The 20,219-nt window shown below is 37.5% G+C and overlaps 1 protein-coding gene across 1 annotated transcript in view; it reads left to right on the forward strand.

Annotated features, from left to right (window-relative positions):
• adgra1b (adhesion G protein-coupled receptor A1b) overlaps nucleotides 1-20,219 on the forward strand; it is a 198,753-nt gene that overhangs the window by 171,817 nt on the left and 6,717 nt on the right. The window contains exons 17-18 of the mRNA XM_028007742.1: nucleotides 10,931-11,076; nucleotides 20,114-20,209. Of these exons, the coding sequence (XP_027863543.1) occupies nucleotides 10,931-11,076; nucleotides 20,114-20,209 (242 nt within the window). The remainder of the gene's footprint in view (nucleotides 1-10,930; nucleotides 11,077-20,113; nucleotides 20,210-20,219) is intronic.

Below are 20,219 nucleotides of genomic sequence, written 5' to 3' on the forward strand. Positions count from 1 at the left end.
CTGAACAACCTAAAGTAGGATGTAAACTGTAGAGTAAAGTTTGGCTGACAATTATGGAAACATTTAAAAGAGCAAACAATGAATGTAAACCAGGTTTTGGCACCACACTCGAGCATTAATGTCCAGGCTACTTTACATGGAGCAATCTGAATATGTGTATAAAATCAGTGATCAGTATGAAATAAAAGGACAAAGATAGTGTCTAAAATAGTCTGGAGTATATTCTACAGTCATTGAGACAGATCAGCCCATTCTCTCATGTAGAAAAGCTCAAGCTCAGTCAGACTAATTGAATACTGGTTGGAAACAGAATATATACAGTACAGACCAAAAGTTTGGACACACCTTTTAATTCAATGAGTTTCCTTTATTTTCATGTCTATTGACATTATAGATTCACACTGAAGGCATCAAAACTATGAATAACACATGTGGAAATATGCACTAAACAAAAAAGTGTAAAGCAACTGAAAATACCCCTTATATTCTAGTTTCTTCAAAGTAGCAACCTTTTGCTGTGATTACTGCTTTGCACACACTCTGCATTTTCTTGATGAGCTTCAAGAGGTCGTCACCTGAAATGGTTTCCACTTCATAGGTCAACCTGCCCTGTCAGGTTAATAAGTGGAATTTCTTGCCTTATAAATAGTCATGAAAATAAAGAAAACCCATTGAATTAGAAAGGTGTGTCCAAACGTTTGGTCTGTACTGTATATATGTTTTTTATCTTGCCACAGATCCCAATTTAAGTCAGGTCTGGACTTGGACTGGGTTACTTTGACAGATAAGTGTGCTTTGATCTAAACCAGGGGTCTGCAACCTTTTATCTTCTGTGACCTCCTTTTACACAAAAACATCAGAGCTACTCATGCTTGGCAAAATTTACCTAAATATCCAACTTCCACAAGTCATAAGTGAATGCTTATTTTCCATATAATAAAGCATATCAACACACATTGTGTTCAAAAAATTTCATTCACAAGCATTGGAGTGTTGTATTTGCTGCTTTATTTCAAAATGGTAGAAATGAAAATGAACACAAAGAAAAAAATGAGTATCACTCCTGAAGAGCACTTCAAAAAAATGTGTAAAACTGAGGTAATGAAATAAGATTCAACAGCATGTGATGCTGTATGATTGAATGACTTGAACTTCTTTTAATTCACATTTTGTCAAAAACAAATAAACAAACAGTATGAATGTCTGCACTCATAAGTCCACCGTCTTTGTATAAGGTGTTTGTCATTGATGGTGCGCCATCAATTTCAACAGGAATTTATTTCCAACAACTCCCCCTTTGTTGCACAGTTGATGTCAACTCCCTTTGTAGTGATTTTCAGTAGCAGTAATGTCAAAAACTCCTCTTTTATGGTAAAGTAATCAAACACCATGTGTGTGAAAGCAGCCAGATGCGCCGTGTCACTGCAGTCCACAGACTCAACACACTGCAGTGAATACAGGATCAGAAAAAACTCAAGTGTCACAACTGCTTAACAGTTGCATGCAGCATGGTTTACAATAATAGCTGTAGCTTTGATTCGATTAAAATTATTTATATAGAACGGGTTTACAAAAAAGGTTGCTTCAAAGCACTTTACGAAACAAACATATCCAGTGTTTAATATGTGGTCAAGTCAATACAATCATATAGAGAGGGAGAACATATTGTCCTACCTTGTTCTGTCATCTTTACAAACTTTACACTTTTATGGCTGAAATAAACTCAAAACCATTTTTGGAGGTATCGGCTTTGAATGAAATCTGTTGGGTAGGAGATCACCCAACACTTATGAAGCACAGAGCCTAAATTTAATGGCCCATAATTACACATTTGTCAAGAAATTTAGCACTCTGCTACTGCAGTGATTTAGCAGTGTGGTTTTGGCAGCAAAAAGAGGATAGTCTCTCTTTTAGGCTGGTGGTCATAGTTTTATGACTAATTGGTGGTTATGAAGAATAGATTTTAGGTTTATATCATCTTAACATATGGTGATAAACACTCCAAAGTATACCCAATACACTTTCCTTTGGACAAAAGATTTATGTGCCTGTTTCCCTGTTTGCTGTTCATGTTACCAATAAAAATGTCAACACAATGAAAAAACAATGAATCTCCATAACTCTGTTATGATGTTTTTGCTTATATCTATGGTGGACCAACAGACTGCAGAGTCCTTATCAGGAATGGATTTAGTGCTGTGTAAACAGATGAATGTCTTTTTAACACCGTTTCAGTGTGTCACCTGAATGCAATCGTTCCACAATTAAACATTCAGTCTGCAGTAATCAGAGAAGCTTTTATCTGCACTAAGTGCATAATGGAGACAGAGTTTAATATATTGCTAATTATACTGTTATTTAGCCGTATAACCCTTGTGAGGTCAAGGCAGGACAAAGTAACAAGGGATCTTTCAATAGACTCAGAAGGTTAAAATGAATGAAAGTGAAGGTTTAGTCCTTTGTAATTAACATCATTTATAAATTGTTTTCTTGAAATAAAATTAAAATTAAACATTCATGGAGTCACCCACGGTGGGCATGGCTTTGAAGTTAAATTTAAAGGGCATGATTCTTTTTTTGTGTGCAACTTTCTCTTTTCAGTTGTTGGGCGACACACCACTGGTAATCGTAGTTTAATTTAAAAGTTTTGGGTTTGATTCCTGCCCTCTCCGGCCACACATTTATATATGTTTTTCCCCACATCATCCGTCTTTGTTTTACTGGTGAGCTTTTATCTGAACTACAGTAATGGACCTGTCAAAATGTTATTCTGAGGACACCATCTGTCACAACATTCACTCTATAAGTCCATCTTTGACGGGTTTTTTCACAACAATAGATGGATAATTAGACTGCAGCTGTAGTCAAACAGTTACTCATTTGAACCAGAAAAAAAAACTGTTGCAGCTGAAGCAAATTATCCAGGATACACAGGCAGAATTGTTTGGAAGGAGTGATTATTTATTTATTGTGATCTGCGGACATCAGCAGACGTTCTGTACGGAGAGGCCACAGCTGTTCCGTCTGGGGCGAACCATGCCTCTTGCAAAACTGGGTTTAGAGGGTGGATAGATGAATTGATTATTCACTTTGAAAAACAATGGAGAAGTGAACTATTTAGTTACAGTATGTTTCATATTTTGAAGATTTTCCATTTTTCTAGCTAAAACTTCTGACAATTTCCTTTTAACCACTGAAATAGTTTTTACAGAAAAACTGGAAAAGGCAACCACAAAAAAGAATCTTTTTTTCTTAAACGACTGCACAATGCATTCTATTTATCTGCTGTGTTGAAGCACAAAGCTCAGTAATGAACGGCATCGAGCTATTTTAAGGTAGATGGAGCATGAGAATAAGCGTAATCTTTACAGCAAAGCACAGCCACAATGGCCGATAGAACAATAATTATGTGGCCATGACAGAAAGGCTTAATCGATGTGAGGAACTCATTTTTATCTTCAGTTTCCAGGCCACTTGCTACGTGTTATTAAAAACCAAGACTGCAGTGGCAATGAAAGGTGCGCATGGTGATCAGATGGCTTTTTTGGCTTTTAAATAAATAGTTTACCACAGAGCTGACCTGATATAACACAAAATGAGTGCATGCTTAAGGCTGTTTTTATTTATTTTTTTTATCTTAAATCAAGATTTTTTATCAAGTTGTATAAAATCATGCAAAATTAAGAGTGTGACTCTATTCCTTTTGTTGATAATATCTACAAATGACTGTTTATTAGGAAATGAGAAAAAGCTTTCTGTAAATTACATGACTAATAACAGAACATGTGAGATATTAGTTACAGGCCATAACTTTTTCATGTTACCCATTCAGCTACTGTAACACTTTTTTCTTATTATGACATGCATATATGAATATTAATATCTACCAATGCAGATCCTTTCCTATTCACATCCCTTGTACCTTCAACATTCAGTGCTGTTTTTGGTTGTATAGATGAATATCAGTAAACCCACAGAGGATCTGTTAGATATTCTGCCGTAATTTTATACACTACCTGTAAGTGTATTTATGTTTACAGGACTAGTTATTATATTTTAAGCATCAGAATGGCTGTTTTACGCATTTATTTACATCATCGTTGCTGCTAAATCTGAACCAAGATGGCTGCTAGGCCCAGTGACAAAAGTGTAATTAAACGAGTCTTTCTGCCTTCGTAAATTATTCATGATTCAGAGCCAACATTGTCTGTGAATTATTCAACCAAAAATCCCAGAGAAGTTAATAAGGAGGCTCCATGGATGCAGATCAGGACCAGAGAGCAAAGAGAGGAGGAGAAAGTTCAAGCTATCTATTCCATCAATCACAAAAGGTCAGGATTATTTCCCCGTCTCAAACGTCTGGCTTTCCAACCGTACAGCCAGATATAGATTTACAGGAGAGTGGCAAAAGCGAATGAGGTGGATTAGCAGTGGTGGGAAACAATTCTGCTGTGATTCTGATTCAGGAGATGTTTTTGTGGAACGTTGTCTCTGCTGCCTGGATATTGAACTTTTAGAAGGTCATACAGCAACAGTCTTCATTCAGACGCCTCTTTAGATTTGTTGCTAGACTGGTTGCTAGTGGAGATCCGTCCTGCTCACAGCTTTAACAGCCACAGCAACTCTTTGAAGGTATTTGGAAGATATGAGTTTGGACATTTAAAGGTTCTTTGATATACAAAAAGTTAATTTGAATTTAACTGAAATGAATTGAACATGTCATGTCGTGGAAATTATGTGAAATTATGTACAACACAGTGTTCAGTACGCCACCTTGAGTCGATATAGTATTATTTCTTATAGCCACATATCTTCACATAGCAGTTTATATGTTAGAAAAGGTGAACTACTGCAAAGTTTACTGTTCTGATATGTTACTTAAAGGGAATTTAAACTGGTGGGTTGGCAGTCAATGTGTGTAAAGCTTCAGCATCATGCTTCATGTTCAGTCTGTTAACATAATTGGCCCCGCTGCTGCTCGGCAACTTTTTATGGCTTGGTTTTATTTGTCTGTCTTTGTCTCAGGGCTACTGAACATATTTTTTATGCCATTCCTTGATTCAATCAATGCTAACGGGATAACTCTGAGCAGATTTTGGGCAGATGCCCATAACGTTTGCCAGGACACAATTTGGGATAATTGCAGAACTACTATAGGAGACGTAAGATCACATGGGACACACACACTGTCAACCACTTATACAGCTCCAAGCAGTGCCTGCAGTGTCACCCACCATCCAGCTTTTGTGCACATGTTCAGGATTGAAATAAAGTGCTTGCTCTCCCTCCAAAAAACATTTTTAGGAGTGGTTGCTAAATTTCAGGCAGACACTTTGACACCCACCTGTCCTTATGTGCCTGTTTCCCCTGTCTTGAACTGTGGCGTGGTTTCTCTGGAGGATCTCATGTCTTTGAGGCCTCAAAGTTATCTCTAATCTCAGTTTCTGTCTTTCCTTCAAACAGCGCCTGCTTTAATATCGACTTGAACGCCACCCCAGCTGTCACACTGCATCACTTCGGTGGCTGTTTTTAGCAACAGAGCAACATATCCTTCCTTTCACTCCTTCTATACCTTTTCCTCACATCAGAACATCTACATTTGGACACCACGTTTCAGGTGATTGCTCTGTGACAGAGACTGTTGGTAGAGCAACAAACATTAATTAAGAACGAAACTTAGCACAAGATGTGACCTAGATGTGACTCTACATTGAGCTGGCAGCTTTAAGAAGACACACATAGAGGATTTCCTCATTAGTGTATCGCTGTGAAATTAGGTGGAATGGAAAGCGAGAAAAAACAAGAAATGTAGTGATTGGTTTCTTCTTCTTGTGGGTCCAATTTGAGAGCACCTGAGCTTTCTGCTCATGAAAAACTTTTGGGTGAACTGATTAAAATACATGAAAACAATAAAAGACCGATGTAGGTAACATCAGATACATAACATCCATTCACTTGAGAGGCAGGGTACGTCCTGGACATGTTGCCAGTTACCATTGTTAGCAAACATAAGCTAAAACTATTGGAAGCATTCCTTTGTCAGTGCTGTCATTACAGGCCGTGCTACTGTGCATAGATGCTCAAAGGTGTTACTTCTAACCTGTAGCATGAATATTCTGCATAATATTCTATACATTTCAATAAGGAGAGGTGAAATAGTTTCCTGCTGTTTGTCAGTTGTATTATAAAGAGAAAGAAACCTTTTTTTTCTTAGTGTTGACTATTGTAAAGCAACAAAAGTATCAAACGTTGCTTTGCTCAAACACACATCCAGGACTTTTTTATTACTTCTCTGATGATGACAAGTTGTAGAATAGCTTGAATGCTTTTTCAAGAAAATATGTCTCCTTGAAAACAGCCATAGTGTCTTGGCATGTCAAACATACCGTCTGTGGACTGACATTTGTGACAGAAAAATTAAATGTCAGCTCATGGTTTTTCTTTCACCCTTGGTTTGTTTCACAGCCCAGCCGTTGCCCTGAGTACCTTGGCAAATAACCCATTTTATTATTTATCACCATATGTTGTTTTTTTTTATTAATTCAAGATTAATTGGCAAAATCCTATTTATGAGTTTATTTTGTTTTATGTTGTTTCATTTGAGGACATCAGGGGACAAACCAAGGCTTATTGAAAATTGATTTTAATTACATTTTTGTTTGTTTTTTTCAGTGGAAAATGATCACAAGAAAATAGTGAACTGCCTAAACATGCCCATATGTTTTCCAGAGTCCAAAAAAGAGTTCATAACAATTAGAAGTGACTTGAACCAGGCAGGACCAAGATCCATGTTTATTTTGTCACAACACACAATGAGCAGGGTGACAAGGGAGTGAAAAAGATCTTTAATGTTCACTGTAAGAGAGCACTGGGATAGAGTTTCAACCAGGGATTTTCAAAGTACAGTACATGGGCTGCTTATGGCCCTCGGGAGGATTTTTGTACAGCAAGAATGGTACAAGTTTATACATATTTTTTCCATTTTCTTTCTCTTTTTTTATACCTGATGATGTTAAACCATGTTGCAAAATGATTGGCATCCACTTTACATTAGACACTTTAGATTCCATTGTGCTGCTTAGGAAGAAAACCAGGTAAAAGAAAAATCCTGCACTGCTGTGTGGATTTTCTAAATTCTTGTCAGAGTGCATGGCATGCAGAACTGAAATACCAGGAGAATTTAGGTAAAATATGGTGGCATCTACCAGAAATCGGAAAATGGGACATCGTCAAGTGAGTCCTTCAATATTACCAAAATATATGGTTAAATGAGATAAATTATTAATGAGAAACAAGATCAATGTACTTCCATGGCCACTCCAGGCCCTGAACTTGAGTCTAAAAGAAAGCTGAAGAGAAGAAGCATAAAAGGACCCAGGATTCTTCCTCTGAGACCCGATGGTCTGCTGATAGATGATGTTGTCAGGATATCTTGCAGAAGGTCAAATGTAGACTATTTCTAAATATACACTTAAGATGAGCATAGACGGAAGGCACACTTTCTCTCATGGGTCTGCTGCTCTCAGCTTGCTTATTACCCCAACAAACCAGCAACCAGCAGGCAGAATCCAGGCTCCCATCAACTACATGTTAAATTCAGATTATTTACATTGATTCATATCATTGTTGTATGATAAAAAAAAATAGCTGTTTAAACAGGGGAGAAAATAATAAATAGTTCAAATGTATTTGCTCATTATTAAATATTGATAAAGAAATGATAAATAAAGAAATGAGAAAAATTCTTGAAATTATATAAACATGTTTTGCAAAACTGTGCAAAGCAAAACATTTGTGTTCAGTTTCTATTCAGCTTTTGTCGTCACAGATTTGCATCATAGTCTTCATCTTTGTTTTGCCAAATTTGGTTTGGCACAGATATTCTTGTTGTCCGTTTTTTTTGTTTGTTTGTTTCTTTGGATGTATGCAGGCTGAAAGCTTCTGCTTTTCCACAAAAATAGCCTAATTTCTATGGTGATTTCCTTGTTTATGCTCAAACCAGTATGACCACTTTCACCTTACTGTTAAGTCGAAGTGGAGCCCACAGCCCTGTTCATCTGGTCTGTTAAACCTGTGAAAAGTCTGTCTTCAGACGTTTGTTGTAATCTTAACATTTGAACATTCCAGTCTTCCTTACCTTGGATTTTTCTGTAATCATGTATTTCTGGAACATGACTAGGACATTTCAAGTAGCTTCATGTTTCATTCTTTTCAAATTTTCGGTAGTTATCTTGCATTTTTTATATTTTCTCATGCAACCTTAAAGTCTGACATCCATTTGAAAGACATTTAGAATTGCTTTCTCCTCTGAAGCTGAAACAATTTTTCAGTCAATTTGGCTTGAGGAAGAAAAGTGACCCAATAATGATCTACACCTGGATGTAGGGCATTGATCTCTTTAGGCCATCATCTCATATACTCAAATCCAATACACATTTAATTTTTATGTACTGGAATTGGAAGCATACATAAAAATGATGATATGATCAAACAGCTAGTTGCCTTATACACACAGTGTATTTTCACAGGCCCATAACAGATTATATATTGTGTTTTTAATATTGAAAGAAAGGAGACTTCTTCACTGAGCTCTGATTCTTGTCAGACCAGTTACTACTTTAACCTATGTTTTATTTCTGCACACAGGACGGGTTGTGTGAAGGAAATAGGAAAAAGCAGGCTGTTCACAGCAGATAAACACACAACCAGTGTGCTTTTCTAGGAGACTCTGATGCCCATAAGTCATTTGTCTCAGATGCTGGACTGTTGTTTCTGTTATGTTTCCAATTCGCTGCTCAGCTGTCTGATTTGAGAGGGGCTCGTTGTGTCTGAATGGCAACAGGAGTTTGTTTTTTTCATGCAGCTAGCTGTCAAGCTATAACTTTCAGATTACTTTCTGCTCCATCAGAGTCTTGATAACCTAAATTGCTGTTCTTTTCAGCTTTGGGGACATTGCAGCTCTGCAAAAGGATGCTGAGGGACAAAAATCACACCAGTCAGTCAACATCACACAATAGAAAATATAAAGATAAAATGTAAAGATAACACAGAACTTGAGATTCTATATCAAAGGAATACATGAACGGTACTAGTTTATACAGAAATTTATTAATTTAACATATCTTTATAAAACATAGAAATTATCCAATAATTCAAAAAAATCTCATCTTAGGCATGGATTTCGTATTAGTTTTTTAACTTTGTTTCTTTTAACTGATGGTTTTGCAAAATCCAACTTTGATTAAATCGAACAGATTTGGGCGGACAATTCTTACTGTGGATTTTCTAGACAATGTCCAAGTTATTCATTCAAGCTAAAATATGTCCACAAAACATAACACATTTCTCTGAGCAAGTTGTATCTTGACTTCAGACTTTTTGTAGCCATCAATAGCTTCAGCCATAATTCTGGTCGGATATGTTGCCTTGTGTCTTGGCAGAATTTGTCAGGTTTCTTTGCATAACGTAGCTTTTAACAGTCAGAAAACTCACTCCTTGTCTCTTCTAATCATATGTTGACACCTGGACATATTTAGCTGTTCTAATAGTAAAATGATCCCAAGTGGGCGTGCCGTGGTGGCGTAGGAGATAGCTCGACCCATATTTGGAGACCTTGACGCGTCCGGCGCAGGTTCGACTCCTGGACCCGGCGACATTTGCCGCATGTCTTCCCCCCTTCACCTCCCCCCTTCCTGTCAGCCTACTTTCGTATAAGGGACACTAGAGCCCACAAAAAGACCCCCTGGAGAGGAGAAAAAAAAGAAAAAGATCCCAAGCATGCATAAAAAACTGTTTTAAAAATTACTAAAGTAGTTTGCCGTATAATCGTACTATTCAAACCATTATTTCTCCAACAACGGCAAAATAAATGATCAAGAATCCAAAATGTTTGACCTTCATGATGTATTTCATGTTCCTTTTTTGATTGAAGTCAACTGTTGCTCCTCAGTAGTGGTTAGCCTTTATTTGTTTATCCGGCAGTTCACATAGGAAAACATCTTTAGGCGATTAATCAGTCAGATTCCGATAATTTGAAATCTTTTCCTGTCCTCTTGTAATCATATTAAAAAAACATCTCCTCCTGTCTGTTCTTGGCTCTAATGAACCTCTGAAGTGTGCAGACTCCAAAGCAGTGATTGACTTCCCACCCGCTCTTTGCTCTCTATAAACAGCTCACGGACACTTCCAATTAGCGTCTGGTCCGCTGCATGCTAGCTTCAGTCCCCAGGCCTATCATGTTGGAGAGAAGCCATTTGATTGGGTGTCTCAGGTTGGCAGTTCATCATGAACAGACTGACTGGGTGGTGAAAAAGGCTTAGAGCATTTTAATTTTCTCGCTCCATTCTCCAAACGCTCATCTCTTCTTTGCCACATCCCTATCTGGGTTCTGTTTCTGTAAGCTGGCAAAGCCTTTAAACAAAGTTAGATCAGTTCCACCTTCCAAACATATTTCATGAATATTAAAGTGAGCAGGAAAGGAGATGTGTACATTGCGTGCAAAAGCGCAGTCACTCAGTGCTGGTGTTCAACGTGATCATAATTTATATTCAGACTTGTTATTCAGTGTGCACACGTCGTATCATTTAGCTGAACTGATAAGAAACTGCTCTGTATCCTCCAGTGTAGCCTCACTAAGATTCTCTTCTCCCAAACAACCTTGATGGTTCAATCGGACTTTTAAGCCTATTTTCCTATTCTTCCACTGTTGCGCTTTAATGAAGCATTCTGGTCTTGCAGGGAAGCGTCTTCAGAGTTACCCTTGGTCTGACATTGATAGTGAGGTGTGTGAGATCGTCTTGAACATATTTTCTTTGAGTTAAACGAACGTTGTCTCGTCTGACATTTTCCCCCAGGAACGTGCTTGTAAGGTGGTGTTTAAGTTCAGAGAAGTCAAAGAAATAATTTGATGCACCCTCTGTCACCCCCTCAGGTCGGGTTCGTGCTGCACTACTCGTCTCTGTCGACAATGCTGTGGCTCGGGGTGACAGCCAGGAACATTTATAAGCAGGTGACCAAGAAGTCTCCACAGAGTCAAGACGGTGACCCACCTCCACCCCCTAAACAGCCCCTGTTGAGGTAAGCACTGATGTCCTCCTTAGCCTTGACTTGTATGAGGTGAAAAGGACTTAAACTGTTGTGTCGATCTGTGTGTGGGGGTGTATGTGTGTGTGTGAAAGATACCAGTTCTTTTCATCTTTCTTCCAGTTTTTGTGGTGTGTAGGTCTTTGAAGGTCAAACACTGATTCAGTGCACAACTTTACTATTTCATCTTTGACTGTAGTGACTTCAAGGTGAGACATGGGTTGCCGTTTCTAGGCAATTCCTGTTCCAAGTTTCTTTTTTTTTTGTACAAAAAAATCATTCAAATCAGTTCAAACACAGATAGAAGTCATCCATTATTTTTGCTTGTGAGTATTTAACACTGTTAAAAATTAATGGATGGTAGGATGCTGCCTATTTCCAGCAGTAGATGATTGACAGACAATGTGGTAGAGGCAACAAACAACTGGTCATGTACACGCTCAAACCCTGGGGCAATGTGTAATCTTTATTTGATCTAAGATGGATGTGTTCCCATTGGGTTTGATGTTAGTCTTGCATACTGGGTAGAGCTGAATGTATGGTGTGAGTGGTAGTTGGGGATGTAATTTCATTACGTGTGTGATCCTGGAGACGGGGGTTGCTTCAGGTACTTGTAGCAGTTTGCCTGGTAATGCCTTTGTATTGTTGGTCATTTGCCTCACCATTTTATTTGGAGAGTCACCTTGTTGTGACCCCAGTGGAGAGTGAGGATGACCCCCTGTGTTCAGTGATGGTTTTCATATGTAGGTGGCCTGATTCTTGGTCTGTGTCCATCCCAAGGCCGGTGCTGTAGCCTGCATCACCGCCTACCCAACCTGCCCTCTCCTACAATATGATAACAAACTGCTTCTGCCTCCACTTCTTTGCATCACTGAAACATAATCATTACATGTTTTCCTAATACTAATGACAATGTGACTTATGATAAACTAATAAGTAGACAAATGGTCTAAAAAACAGAATTAGTGTTTTTGCTGTAGGTACAGTATATTCCCAACATAGACCCTAGATATGAGGATTTATCATTTCCATCTCAACAACATGGTTGTATTGACAAAGTTGCATCTGGCAAATACTGTATATACTGTATGCTGAAAAACGAAAGATTTCTGGTATATTTGCTTTTATTTTAACTTTTGTACACATTTTAAATCACTATCTCCAGAATAAACTCAGTTTACATACTAACATTGTCCTTGAAATGTCAGATGAAACAATAATTTGTGTTTGGAGAAACGTTTGATGTATTTAAAGAAGTAAGCATTTAATCCTGTTTGCGTCAGTGCCATAGGCAGTGGTGATGCAGACGAAGATTAGTGAAAACACAAATTTCACCTCAGCTTGAAAGGTTAAATATGAAAACCTCTTCCAGAAATAATTTACCATACAATACTGACTTGTTTAATATTTTAAATTAGTGATAAGTTAGTAAATAGTTTTTGCACTTTTCACAGATAAAATCTTCACAGAGACAAAGAAAAACTAAATCTCACATTTTTCTAAAACTCATTCATTGGTGGCATAATTGATCAATTACTTTGGGATATTGACGGAGCATTCCCTGTGATTTCTGAGCTGTCCTGGGTGAAGGGAAGCTCAGCCATGATGATCCACTCAGTCCTACAGGCCTGAAGACAGCTTTTGAAATAATGTGATTAAAGAAATTACATTATCATTTGAAAACTGCATTTAAGTTTATTTATATTGTCCTTGTCAGATGAAAAATTTGTTTGATGATCTAAAACATACAACTTACAAAACCTGGTAATAAAATTTAGTCTGCATTGACCCTTTTTATTTTTTCATGAAATAAATTGCTGATCATCTCAAATTCACAGGTAGCTTTCTTTTCTGTAGAATAATTTATTAATTTGAGGTATTTTTAAATCCTTGGCCAGGCACACAGGAGTCCACCTTTTATCTAATTTGATTTGCAGGTATTTTGTCTGGATTTCTTGGAAAGCGCTCTCAACATGACAGTTAGACGATAGCTCATATGCGAGGATGCCAGATCATTGATATCAGAGGTTTAAATTAGGCTGGTTTCATCTTTCCTTTTTATAAAAGATTTTAACAACTGGCATCTCTTATGCACGCATTGATTCTATTTCTTTTTGCAGATGAATAGACATGGAAACATTTGTTTATGCTATTAGATGTATTCAACAGTTTCCCTTTACTTCTTTTGTATGTGCATGGCCACTGATTTTGGTTTTTTGGTTTCTATATTTACTCTTCTTGTCATTCTTATATGTTTCCCATCTTTTCTTTTTGTTTCGAGGGCAGCAATGGCTTTAATAGGATGAGTTATTGAATTGTTTATCTGCAGAGACACATGTAGCTGGTTTGCGTTCTTGTGAAGCCACTGACTTTTGTAACTCAACATAGCTGTCAGATTTTCCTGTTCATATCACTCTGGTCTCATTTTCTAATTTTTCAGTGATCATTTCCTTGATGTGAATATTCAGCTGTCGTACAACAATAAATTAAAATACAGAAAAGACTTTTTAATCAGTTACTTTCCATTTGGGAAACTGTTTATAGAGCTGACATTTGAGACACAAACTACAGCTTATGTAACACTCAGCCTTCAGAATACAGCATAAAAATAAACTAAACCACTCTTAAATGCCACTAAGCACTGATCAATAAAGCTTTTTTTGCTGGGTATTGGGCAGCTTTGTTGCATTGCTGGTTTCCTGTGAAGTTTATTAAGTTTCACTGAAGCATTTTAATTAAAAAGCCTGACAGAGCAGCTTCTTACTCTCACTACTATAAGAACTTATTGGAGGCTTCAATCCCACAATCCTCTGCCTGGCATAATCTTGGAATAAAGTGAAGCTAATAACTTAAAGCCATTACTATAGGTTAGTTTTTTCTGCTAAATAATGCATTGTAGTTGCAAGCTTGTAATTTGTTCTTTACAAAGATTTGACAAATATTGAAGAGGATTAGCTTTTAGACCCATCCAGTGGTCCTTCTGCAGTGAGAAGCTATTCTGTGAACTCTGCTGCAAATCTACAACGGTTTTATTTAAACGATCATAGGTGGACAAACAGATGCAAACTGGGGGGAAACACTGTACCGTGTTCTGTACTGTGACATATCTGAAATTAGCTTACTGGCCTTTGAACTTCAAAAATATTCAAAGGACTCACAGCAACAAGGTCCTTCCTGGCTTAAAGTCTCTGCTTGGGTAGAATTTGTATATTTGCATAGATGTGAAAACCTACCAAAGTTGTAACCCACCTTTCTCACATTGTCCAATAGAAATAATTTTATGTAAAGAAGATAGATTAATGGTGGATTTTTAAGTCTTAAAAAAAGAAAAGCAACAAAATATGTGTGTGGCCTGATGAATTTTGAAGTAAAGTTTCTATCAGGATTTGATCCCAACAAGTTGTTGCATTAAAATAAAATATCTCATTTACCAGAGAGGCCTCTTGATAAAGCAATAGAGGAAAAGAAAAATTACCAACACAGTAACAATACAAATAGTTGGCAAATATGACTCAGTTGCAGTAAGTATTGGCTAAAAACTAGAGCAGGATTCATAAAAAGATTTCGATTAACTCACTTAAAGTTTAGTTTTCTATTCAAAAAAATAATTTAAAAAAACTTCCAAATTACCAAAAAGGCAAACGTTTTATTCTCAAGCTGCTCCCACGTTGTTTTCTAACTTTTTAACCTTTATGAGCAACACAAGAAGAGATTGAATTGAAATCATGTTTGACAAGAGTGAGAATGTGGAAGATTATAGTATCACAGCAGAACAAAAGAACAAACTACACAAAAAACAAGAATATTAAAGGAATAATACAGGAACAAGAAGAGAAGCAACTTAGAGACTATATTTGAGTCTCTAAAACCGCCTTAACTTTTTTCTTAGGAATGTTCCACCCTCGTTTCTCTATGCCAGCAAATGTCTGACAAAGTACGGATGATATTTAGAAAATGAGAGGCTAATCCTTTATGTGAAATGTAACGTTTAGTTTGAATTCAGTTACTGGCGAAGCAAAAAGCAACAGGGGAAAGGTTGGAACCTCAAACCGCCGCAGCATAATTTGAAATTAAAGATAAAAGGAGAAGATGAAGATTCTGAGACCTTATGTACTTTGTGCTGGGAAAGTGGTGCACTTTTGAACTCCAGATTTGCACTACTAAAACTTTCTCAGTAATTTTGACTTTAGGTTCAAACATATGTGCGCCCAAATACAGAACGTACCGGCTGAACATCATACAATGGCACCAACTTCAGCCCAATTGTCTGTGTACCCTTGTGTAGGTTTTTTCCACAAACACTAGTACCTATTAAAATATATACAAAGAAATGATCCGAACCATTATCAAACCCCGAATCTGCTCAGGGATCTTTTCCTGAAAAGTCTCAGAATCTAATTTTCCGCTGACCTATAAGCTTTGCGTTTCTTGCAAAGTAAATTCTCAGACACCTGCATGAATGAGGGTTTTAATGGCGAACATTCTAGAGTCTCCCCCATCCTCCTCTGCTTCCAAAAAGAGATCATTTGTCTGGGGGCAGGCGGAGGGATTGTGTGCTGCAGTAGGCTAGCTGATCCACAGTGATTGACTGTAATGCTCGCCATCAGACCAACTCATGCAATGAGACTTAACAGCTGGAGACAAATCTATTTCTCACTCCTCTCCTAACAACCGCCTCATCCCTCCTTATCCACCTCTTTTCCTGTTCTCCCTGTCTGACAGTCTTTGATCACATATTCATCCCACAATCATAATGACTGTTATCAGAAGTAGGCCACTCTGTGTTTAAATACTTTTGTTAATGTATCAACTGACTGGCATGTAGTCTGTGTGAATCATTCCTCATTAAGTGGAGGAATTCTTCTTCCTGTATAAAGATCCACCATCAGTTTAATGCCCCAAAGTTCTTCTATCTCTAGATGTCAGTAACTATCATAGTAAACAGAGAAATGTATTGTTTATGTTTATGTGTGAATATATAACAATATCTCTGGATATGCATTGGACATAAATGTCAAAAGCTACTTTTAAGCTACAGCAGAAGAAAGTGGTTTAACACCTTAACAAAAGCTGACTTAATAGTTCTTTAGAATATGGTGTAAAAGACGTTGGTATTGTGCTTATTTTCTTAGAAAATTACATGTTTAATCACTTTGTTTTTCAAACAGGAACATTAATGCATCATTCGGCAAACATAAATTTGAACAAACACAAACACAAATTTTTTGCTCAATATGTGCATGTGCTCCACAGCTTACAGTATCAACTCTTACAATGAGTCTAATAGTGTGCATACCTTGAACACACAACTTCATATTTGTGTTTGCTTGTCATGTAGTAACCCACTAGTTACTATGACTACACTAATGAGTTAAAAATGTCCTCAAACTTAAAGCAAGAGAGACAAAAGTCATTCGTTTTAGTCCACAAAATTCAAAATGAGAGATGAAGACTCAGTACATCTTGATTGTTTTGGTTGTGCTGATGGAAACGATCGTTGTTTGGACCAGAAAGAACTGGGTGCAAATATAAAAAATGCCAAAGGGACAGACTGGCTCTGAGTGACCTGGAAAACCACAAATTAGTAGAAATGATGATTTTCGAGAATGTTTACCACATCTCCACTACAATCCTGATCTACAGTAGATGTGCTTTGCCTTGCCAAAACTCTGAATGTGAGCTGAAGAAATTGAAAAGAACTTAAAAGAAAGATTAAAGGGATTATTTGATCAGATAAATATAACATTTTCAGGCATATTCACTAAACTCACACATAACAGGTTTTATGTCTGGAAAGGTTATTTGTCTTTTTAAACAGTAGATATTTGGATTCAACTCTATAAGGCTCAAAATGTTCTAGTTTTGCATATTGGTTAATGTATATAAAGAACCCTTCTGTGCTGTTTAAATATGTCTGATCATGTTTAACACGAAGCAGTATTTAGTCTAGTTTAGCGTAAATCTTTAAAGAGCCTGAATACAGGCGAGTCATGTAGTCCTGTTTTATCCATGAGGAAATGTTCTGTGCAGGAGCTGGTTTTGACCGTCACTTGTCCCCAGCTGTTCTGTGTAAGTACTGGATGAGGTCCAGAGAGAGGACAAGGCCCCGTCACAAAGCAGAGGACAGTACATAGGCAGAGGAACAAAGATGAGAGGGGAGTCGCTGTGTAGATGCCGGCTAAAAGCCACTTCAGGGTCTATTTATATCAGATGATTGCTGCCTCTGAGCTCAGTTAAAAGCAAAGTTCTTTTTAAAGGCTTTTTTTTTTACTAGAATTGCCAAAATAAAAGAATGTGTGTCTGTAATGCAGTGCAGTGTGTGTTTAGATGTTCATGCAAAACAGTTTCTGTATCTGGCAAGACTTCTAAACACACACAGCAGCTTTGTGGACAAAACCAAAGCAGCAAGCTGACTGACTTGGTCGCATATTTTTGCCACGTCTGCTTCATGCGTGTTCCAAGCTGGCATTCCTTTAGGGGATGTTGGAGAATGAGGGTTTGAGAGCACATGGCGCTTTAACATCCACACGTTCCCCTCATTTATGCTTATCTGCCTGACGGCTGCGTAAATGGCTTTCTGTTGGAGGAGCGTCCCCTGGGGTGCCATTCCACTCAGAAACAGTGACAGGCCACTAATACCGACAGCTTCACCCTTCTTCTTGGCACACCCTCTACCCCTCACTGACCAGCTCAGACAAACATCTTGATTGTAATTGAATTTTTGGGCTTCAGTGTGATGAAGGAAAGATTGTTGGAGAAGGAGAGAGACAGCAGAAAGAGTCAGAACGGGGGAAACTGGGGATGAGGATGGATCGGTCGAAAGGTTAGGGTAGGGTGGCGGAGGCTGTGATTAAACAGGACGCAGGAGGAAATAGCAGAGTGTTATGTTGGAAAGTGGATGACAGTGCAGAGAAAGAGGACAAGGACAGTAGAGAGGAAGGGGTGAGTTCTGTGTCTGTAATGAAATCATAGGGTCTCACTTCCTGTGACGCACTATGCTGGGTTATTTAGGTTTATTCATGTCTCATCTGTGGTCCAGGCTTTTCTTTTATTATTTCTTTAACTTATCACAAAATAAATAGTTACTATTTTAAAGAACTAACTAGTTTGACACACCAATATCAGTTCAGCATCAGTTTTTTTTCAGTAATTCAGTTCAGATTGTTGCTGTTATGGTGTGTTCACACCAAGCGCGTTGCACGCATCAAACGCTCAAAACTCTCCAAACGCTTCAAATCTCACCACGCCAGATGTGCAAAACTCGCCCTTGTCATGCCCCCTTGTAGACTTTGAAAGTAAGCCGGACGCGCCTGGCACACAAAACGCATTTGGTGTGAACGAACCATTACATAGATTCATTACAAACAGGAGGACATAATTCAAGTGTTTCTTTTTATTAAGTTTGAGAATTATAATTGACAATTGTTGAAATTCAACTTCTGAAGAATTAAAAAGAGTTGTTAAATAGATAAGCTTGCATGCTGAAAAGTATATTCATTTACTTTTATGTACCTCCACTCAATTTGGTAAATAATGACACTTTAAATGTAATTTTGTATTAAAACTTTGCTTAAAGGTGTCATTATCTACCAAATGACACTTAATCACAACTGACACAAACATTCATGAAGACTCCTTCATGTCTATGACAGTGCACACCCCTTCAGACAGAGTGGGCTTATATTGCTTTGACTGAATTAATGCAATACAATGACATTTTCTTTGTTTCTATTGACAACATATCCTTTAATTGTTGAACGAGCCTCTTGGATCCACAAACGTCTCAAAGACAGCTCCATTTGTAAGTCAAGTGCTCATCATCTCTGGAGCATATTTTGTCCGGATAGTTTGAATTGCTGCTCTGACTGCAAATGTCCTCGTAGGGTTTTGCTTCTTTGTTCATCTTTCACAAAACTAGCTGTGTTTGTAGAAAAAGAAAATGTATTCAAATCTGAGCTTAAATCAAGGACATCCTATATGCAACACATAAGATCATGACTTGCGGTTCCATCATGTTCAGATCGACAGGAAGCAGATTTGTTTATGTAGTACAGTTTGCACTTTGGTTTACAGTGAAGAAAACAAATAGTAGGTGTGATTGAAGCCCAAGGGTGTAATCATAAACACTCTGACATACTCAAATGGTAAACAGAAATGGTCCATTTCTTTTAAATTTTTTTTTAGATTGGCAGGTTTAGGAAAAACAACGTACGGAAACGGGTTTTCATGCCTGACCCCACGTGTCATTGTATGTCAATCAAACCGTGGAAATACACTTACTCTGACTTAATTCAGTCTTACTTCAAGGCTAGCCAAGAACTTCACTCACTGGGTAAGCCCTTAATTTACCAGTCATTCTGTCCTCTGAAAGCAGTTCCAGCTTTACGTCCATTCAACTTTAAAGATTTTTTAAAAATACTGGTGCACATGTCTGAATTGCGTGGGTCTTCTTGCTTTTTGTAGTCATCAATAATCTTCTGGTATACTTTTCTCTGGATAACTGTCTTTGCCTCTTGTAGGGTTTTTTTAAACCTGTTAGTTTTCTGGCATTGAGGTGAAAGTATAAAAGTGAAAACCAGTACAGTAAGTGTCGGGATATTTGGAAGGCTATTCAGGAATCCTATTTTAGTCTGCTATATCCGTCCCAAGGCCAGTTTTGATTTGGGATTATTGTCCTGTCGAAATTAATAATATTTTTCAATTTTCTTTCATCTTGATTTGTTCCAACTACATGATGATCAAAACCAGCTAAGAATGGATAAAACAAGCCATCATGAACAAGTCAGATGTCTTCTTTAGAAGCAGGACAGATATTGAGCTATTTGGATTTATTGACGAAATGTATGTTTCCTGGAATCAAATTTTTGTGTGCATTAGAGACAACATGCTAATTGATATTTAAGAGACCTCTTCCTTTTAGTTCACTGCTGAAATTATATAAAAATGTAGTTTGATATTAATAGCGTGTTTCATAAATTCTGTCCTTTCTGACACTGTGTGTGGTTTTGTGTCTTCCTCTGCCACATCACAGATTTTATTTAGTCAGTGGTGGAGTGCCTCTCATCATCTGTGGCGTCACAGCAGCTGTTAATATAGACATCTATGGAAGCGGGGAGCAAGCACCATAGTAAGTTCTT

The sequence above is a fragment of the Xiphophorus couchianus genome, chromosome 22, assembly GCF_001444195.1.
Source record: "Xiphophorus couchianus chromosome 22, X_couchianus-1.0, whole genome shotgun sequence".
Lineage (NCBI taxonomy): Eukaryota > Metazoa > Chordata > Actinopteri > Cyprinodontiformes > Poeciliidae > Xiphophorus > Xiphophorus couchianus.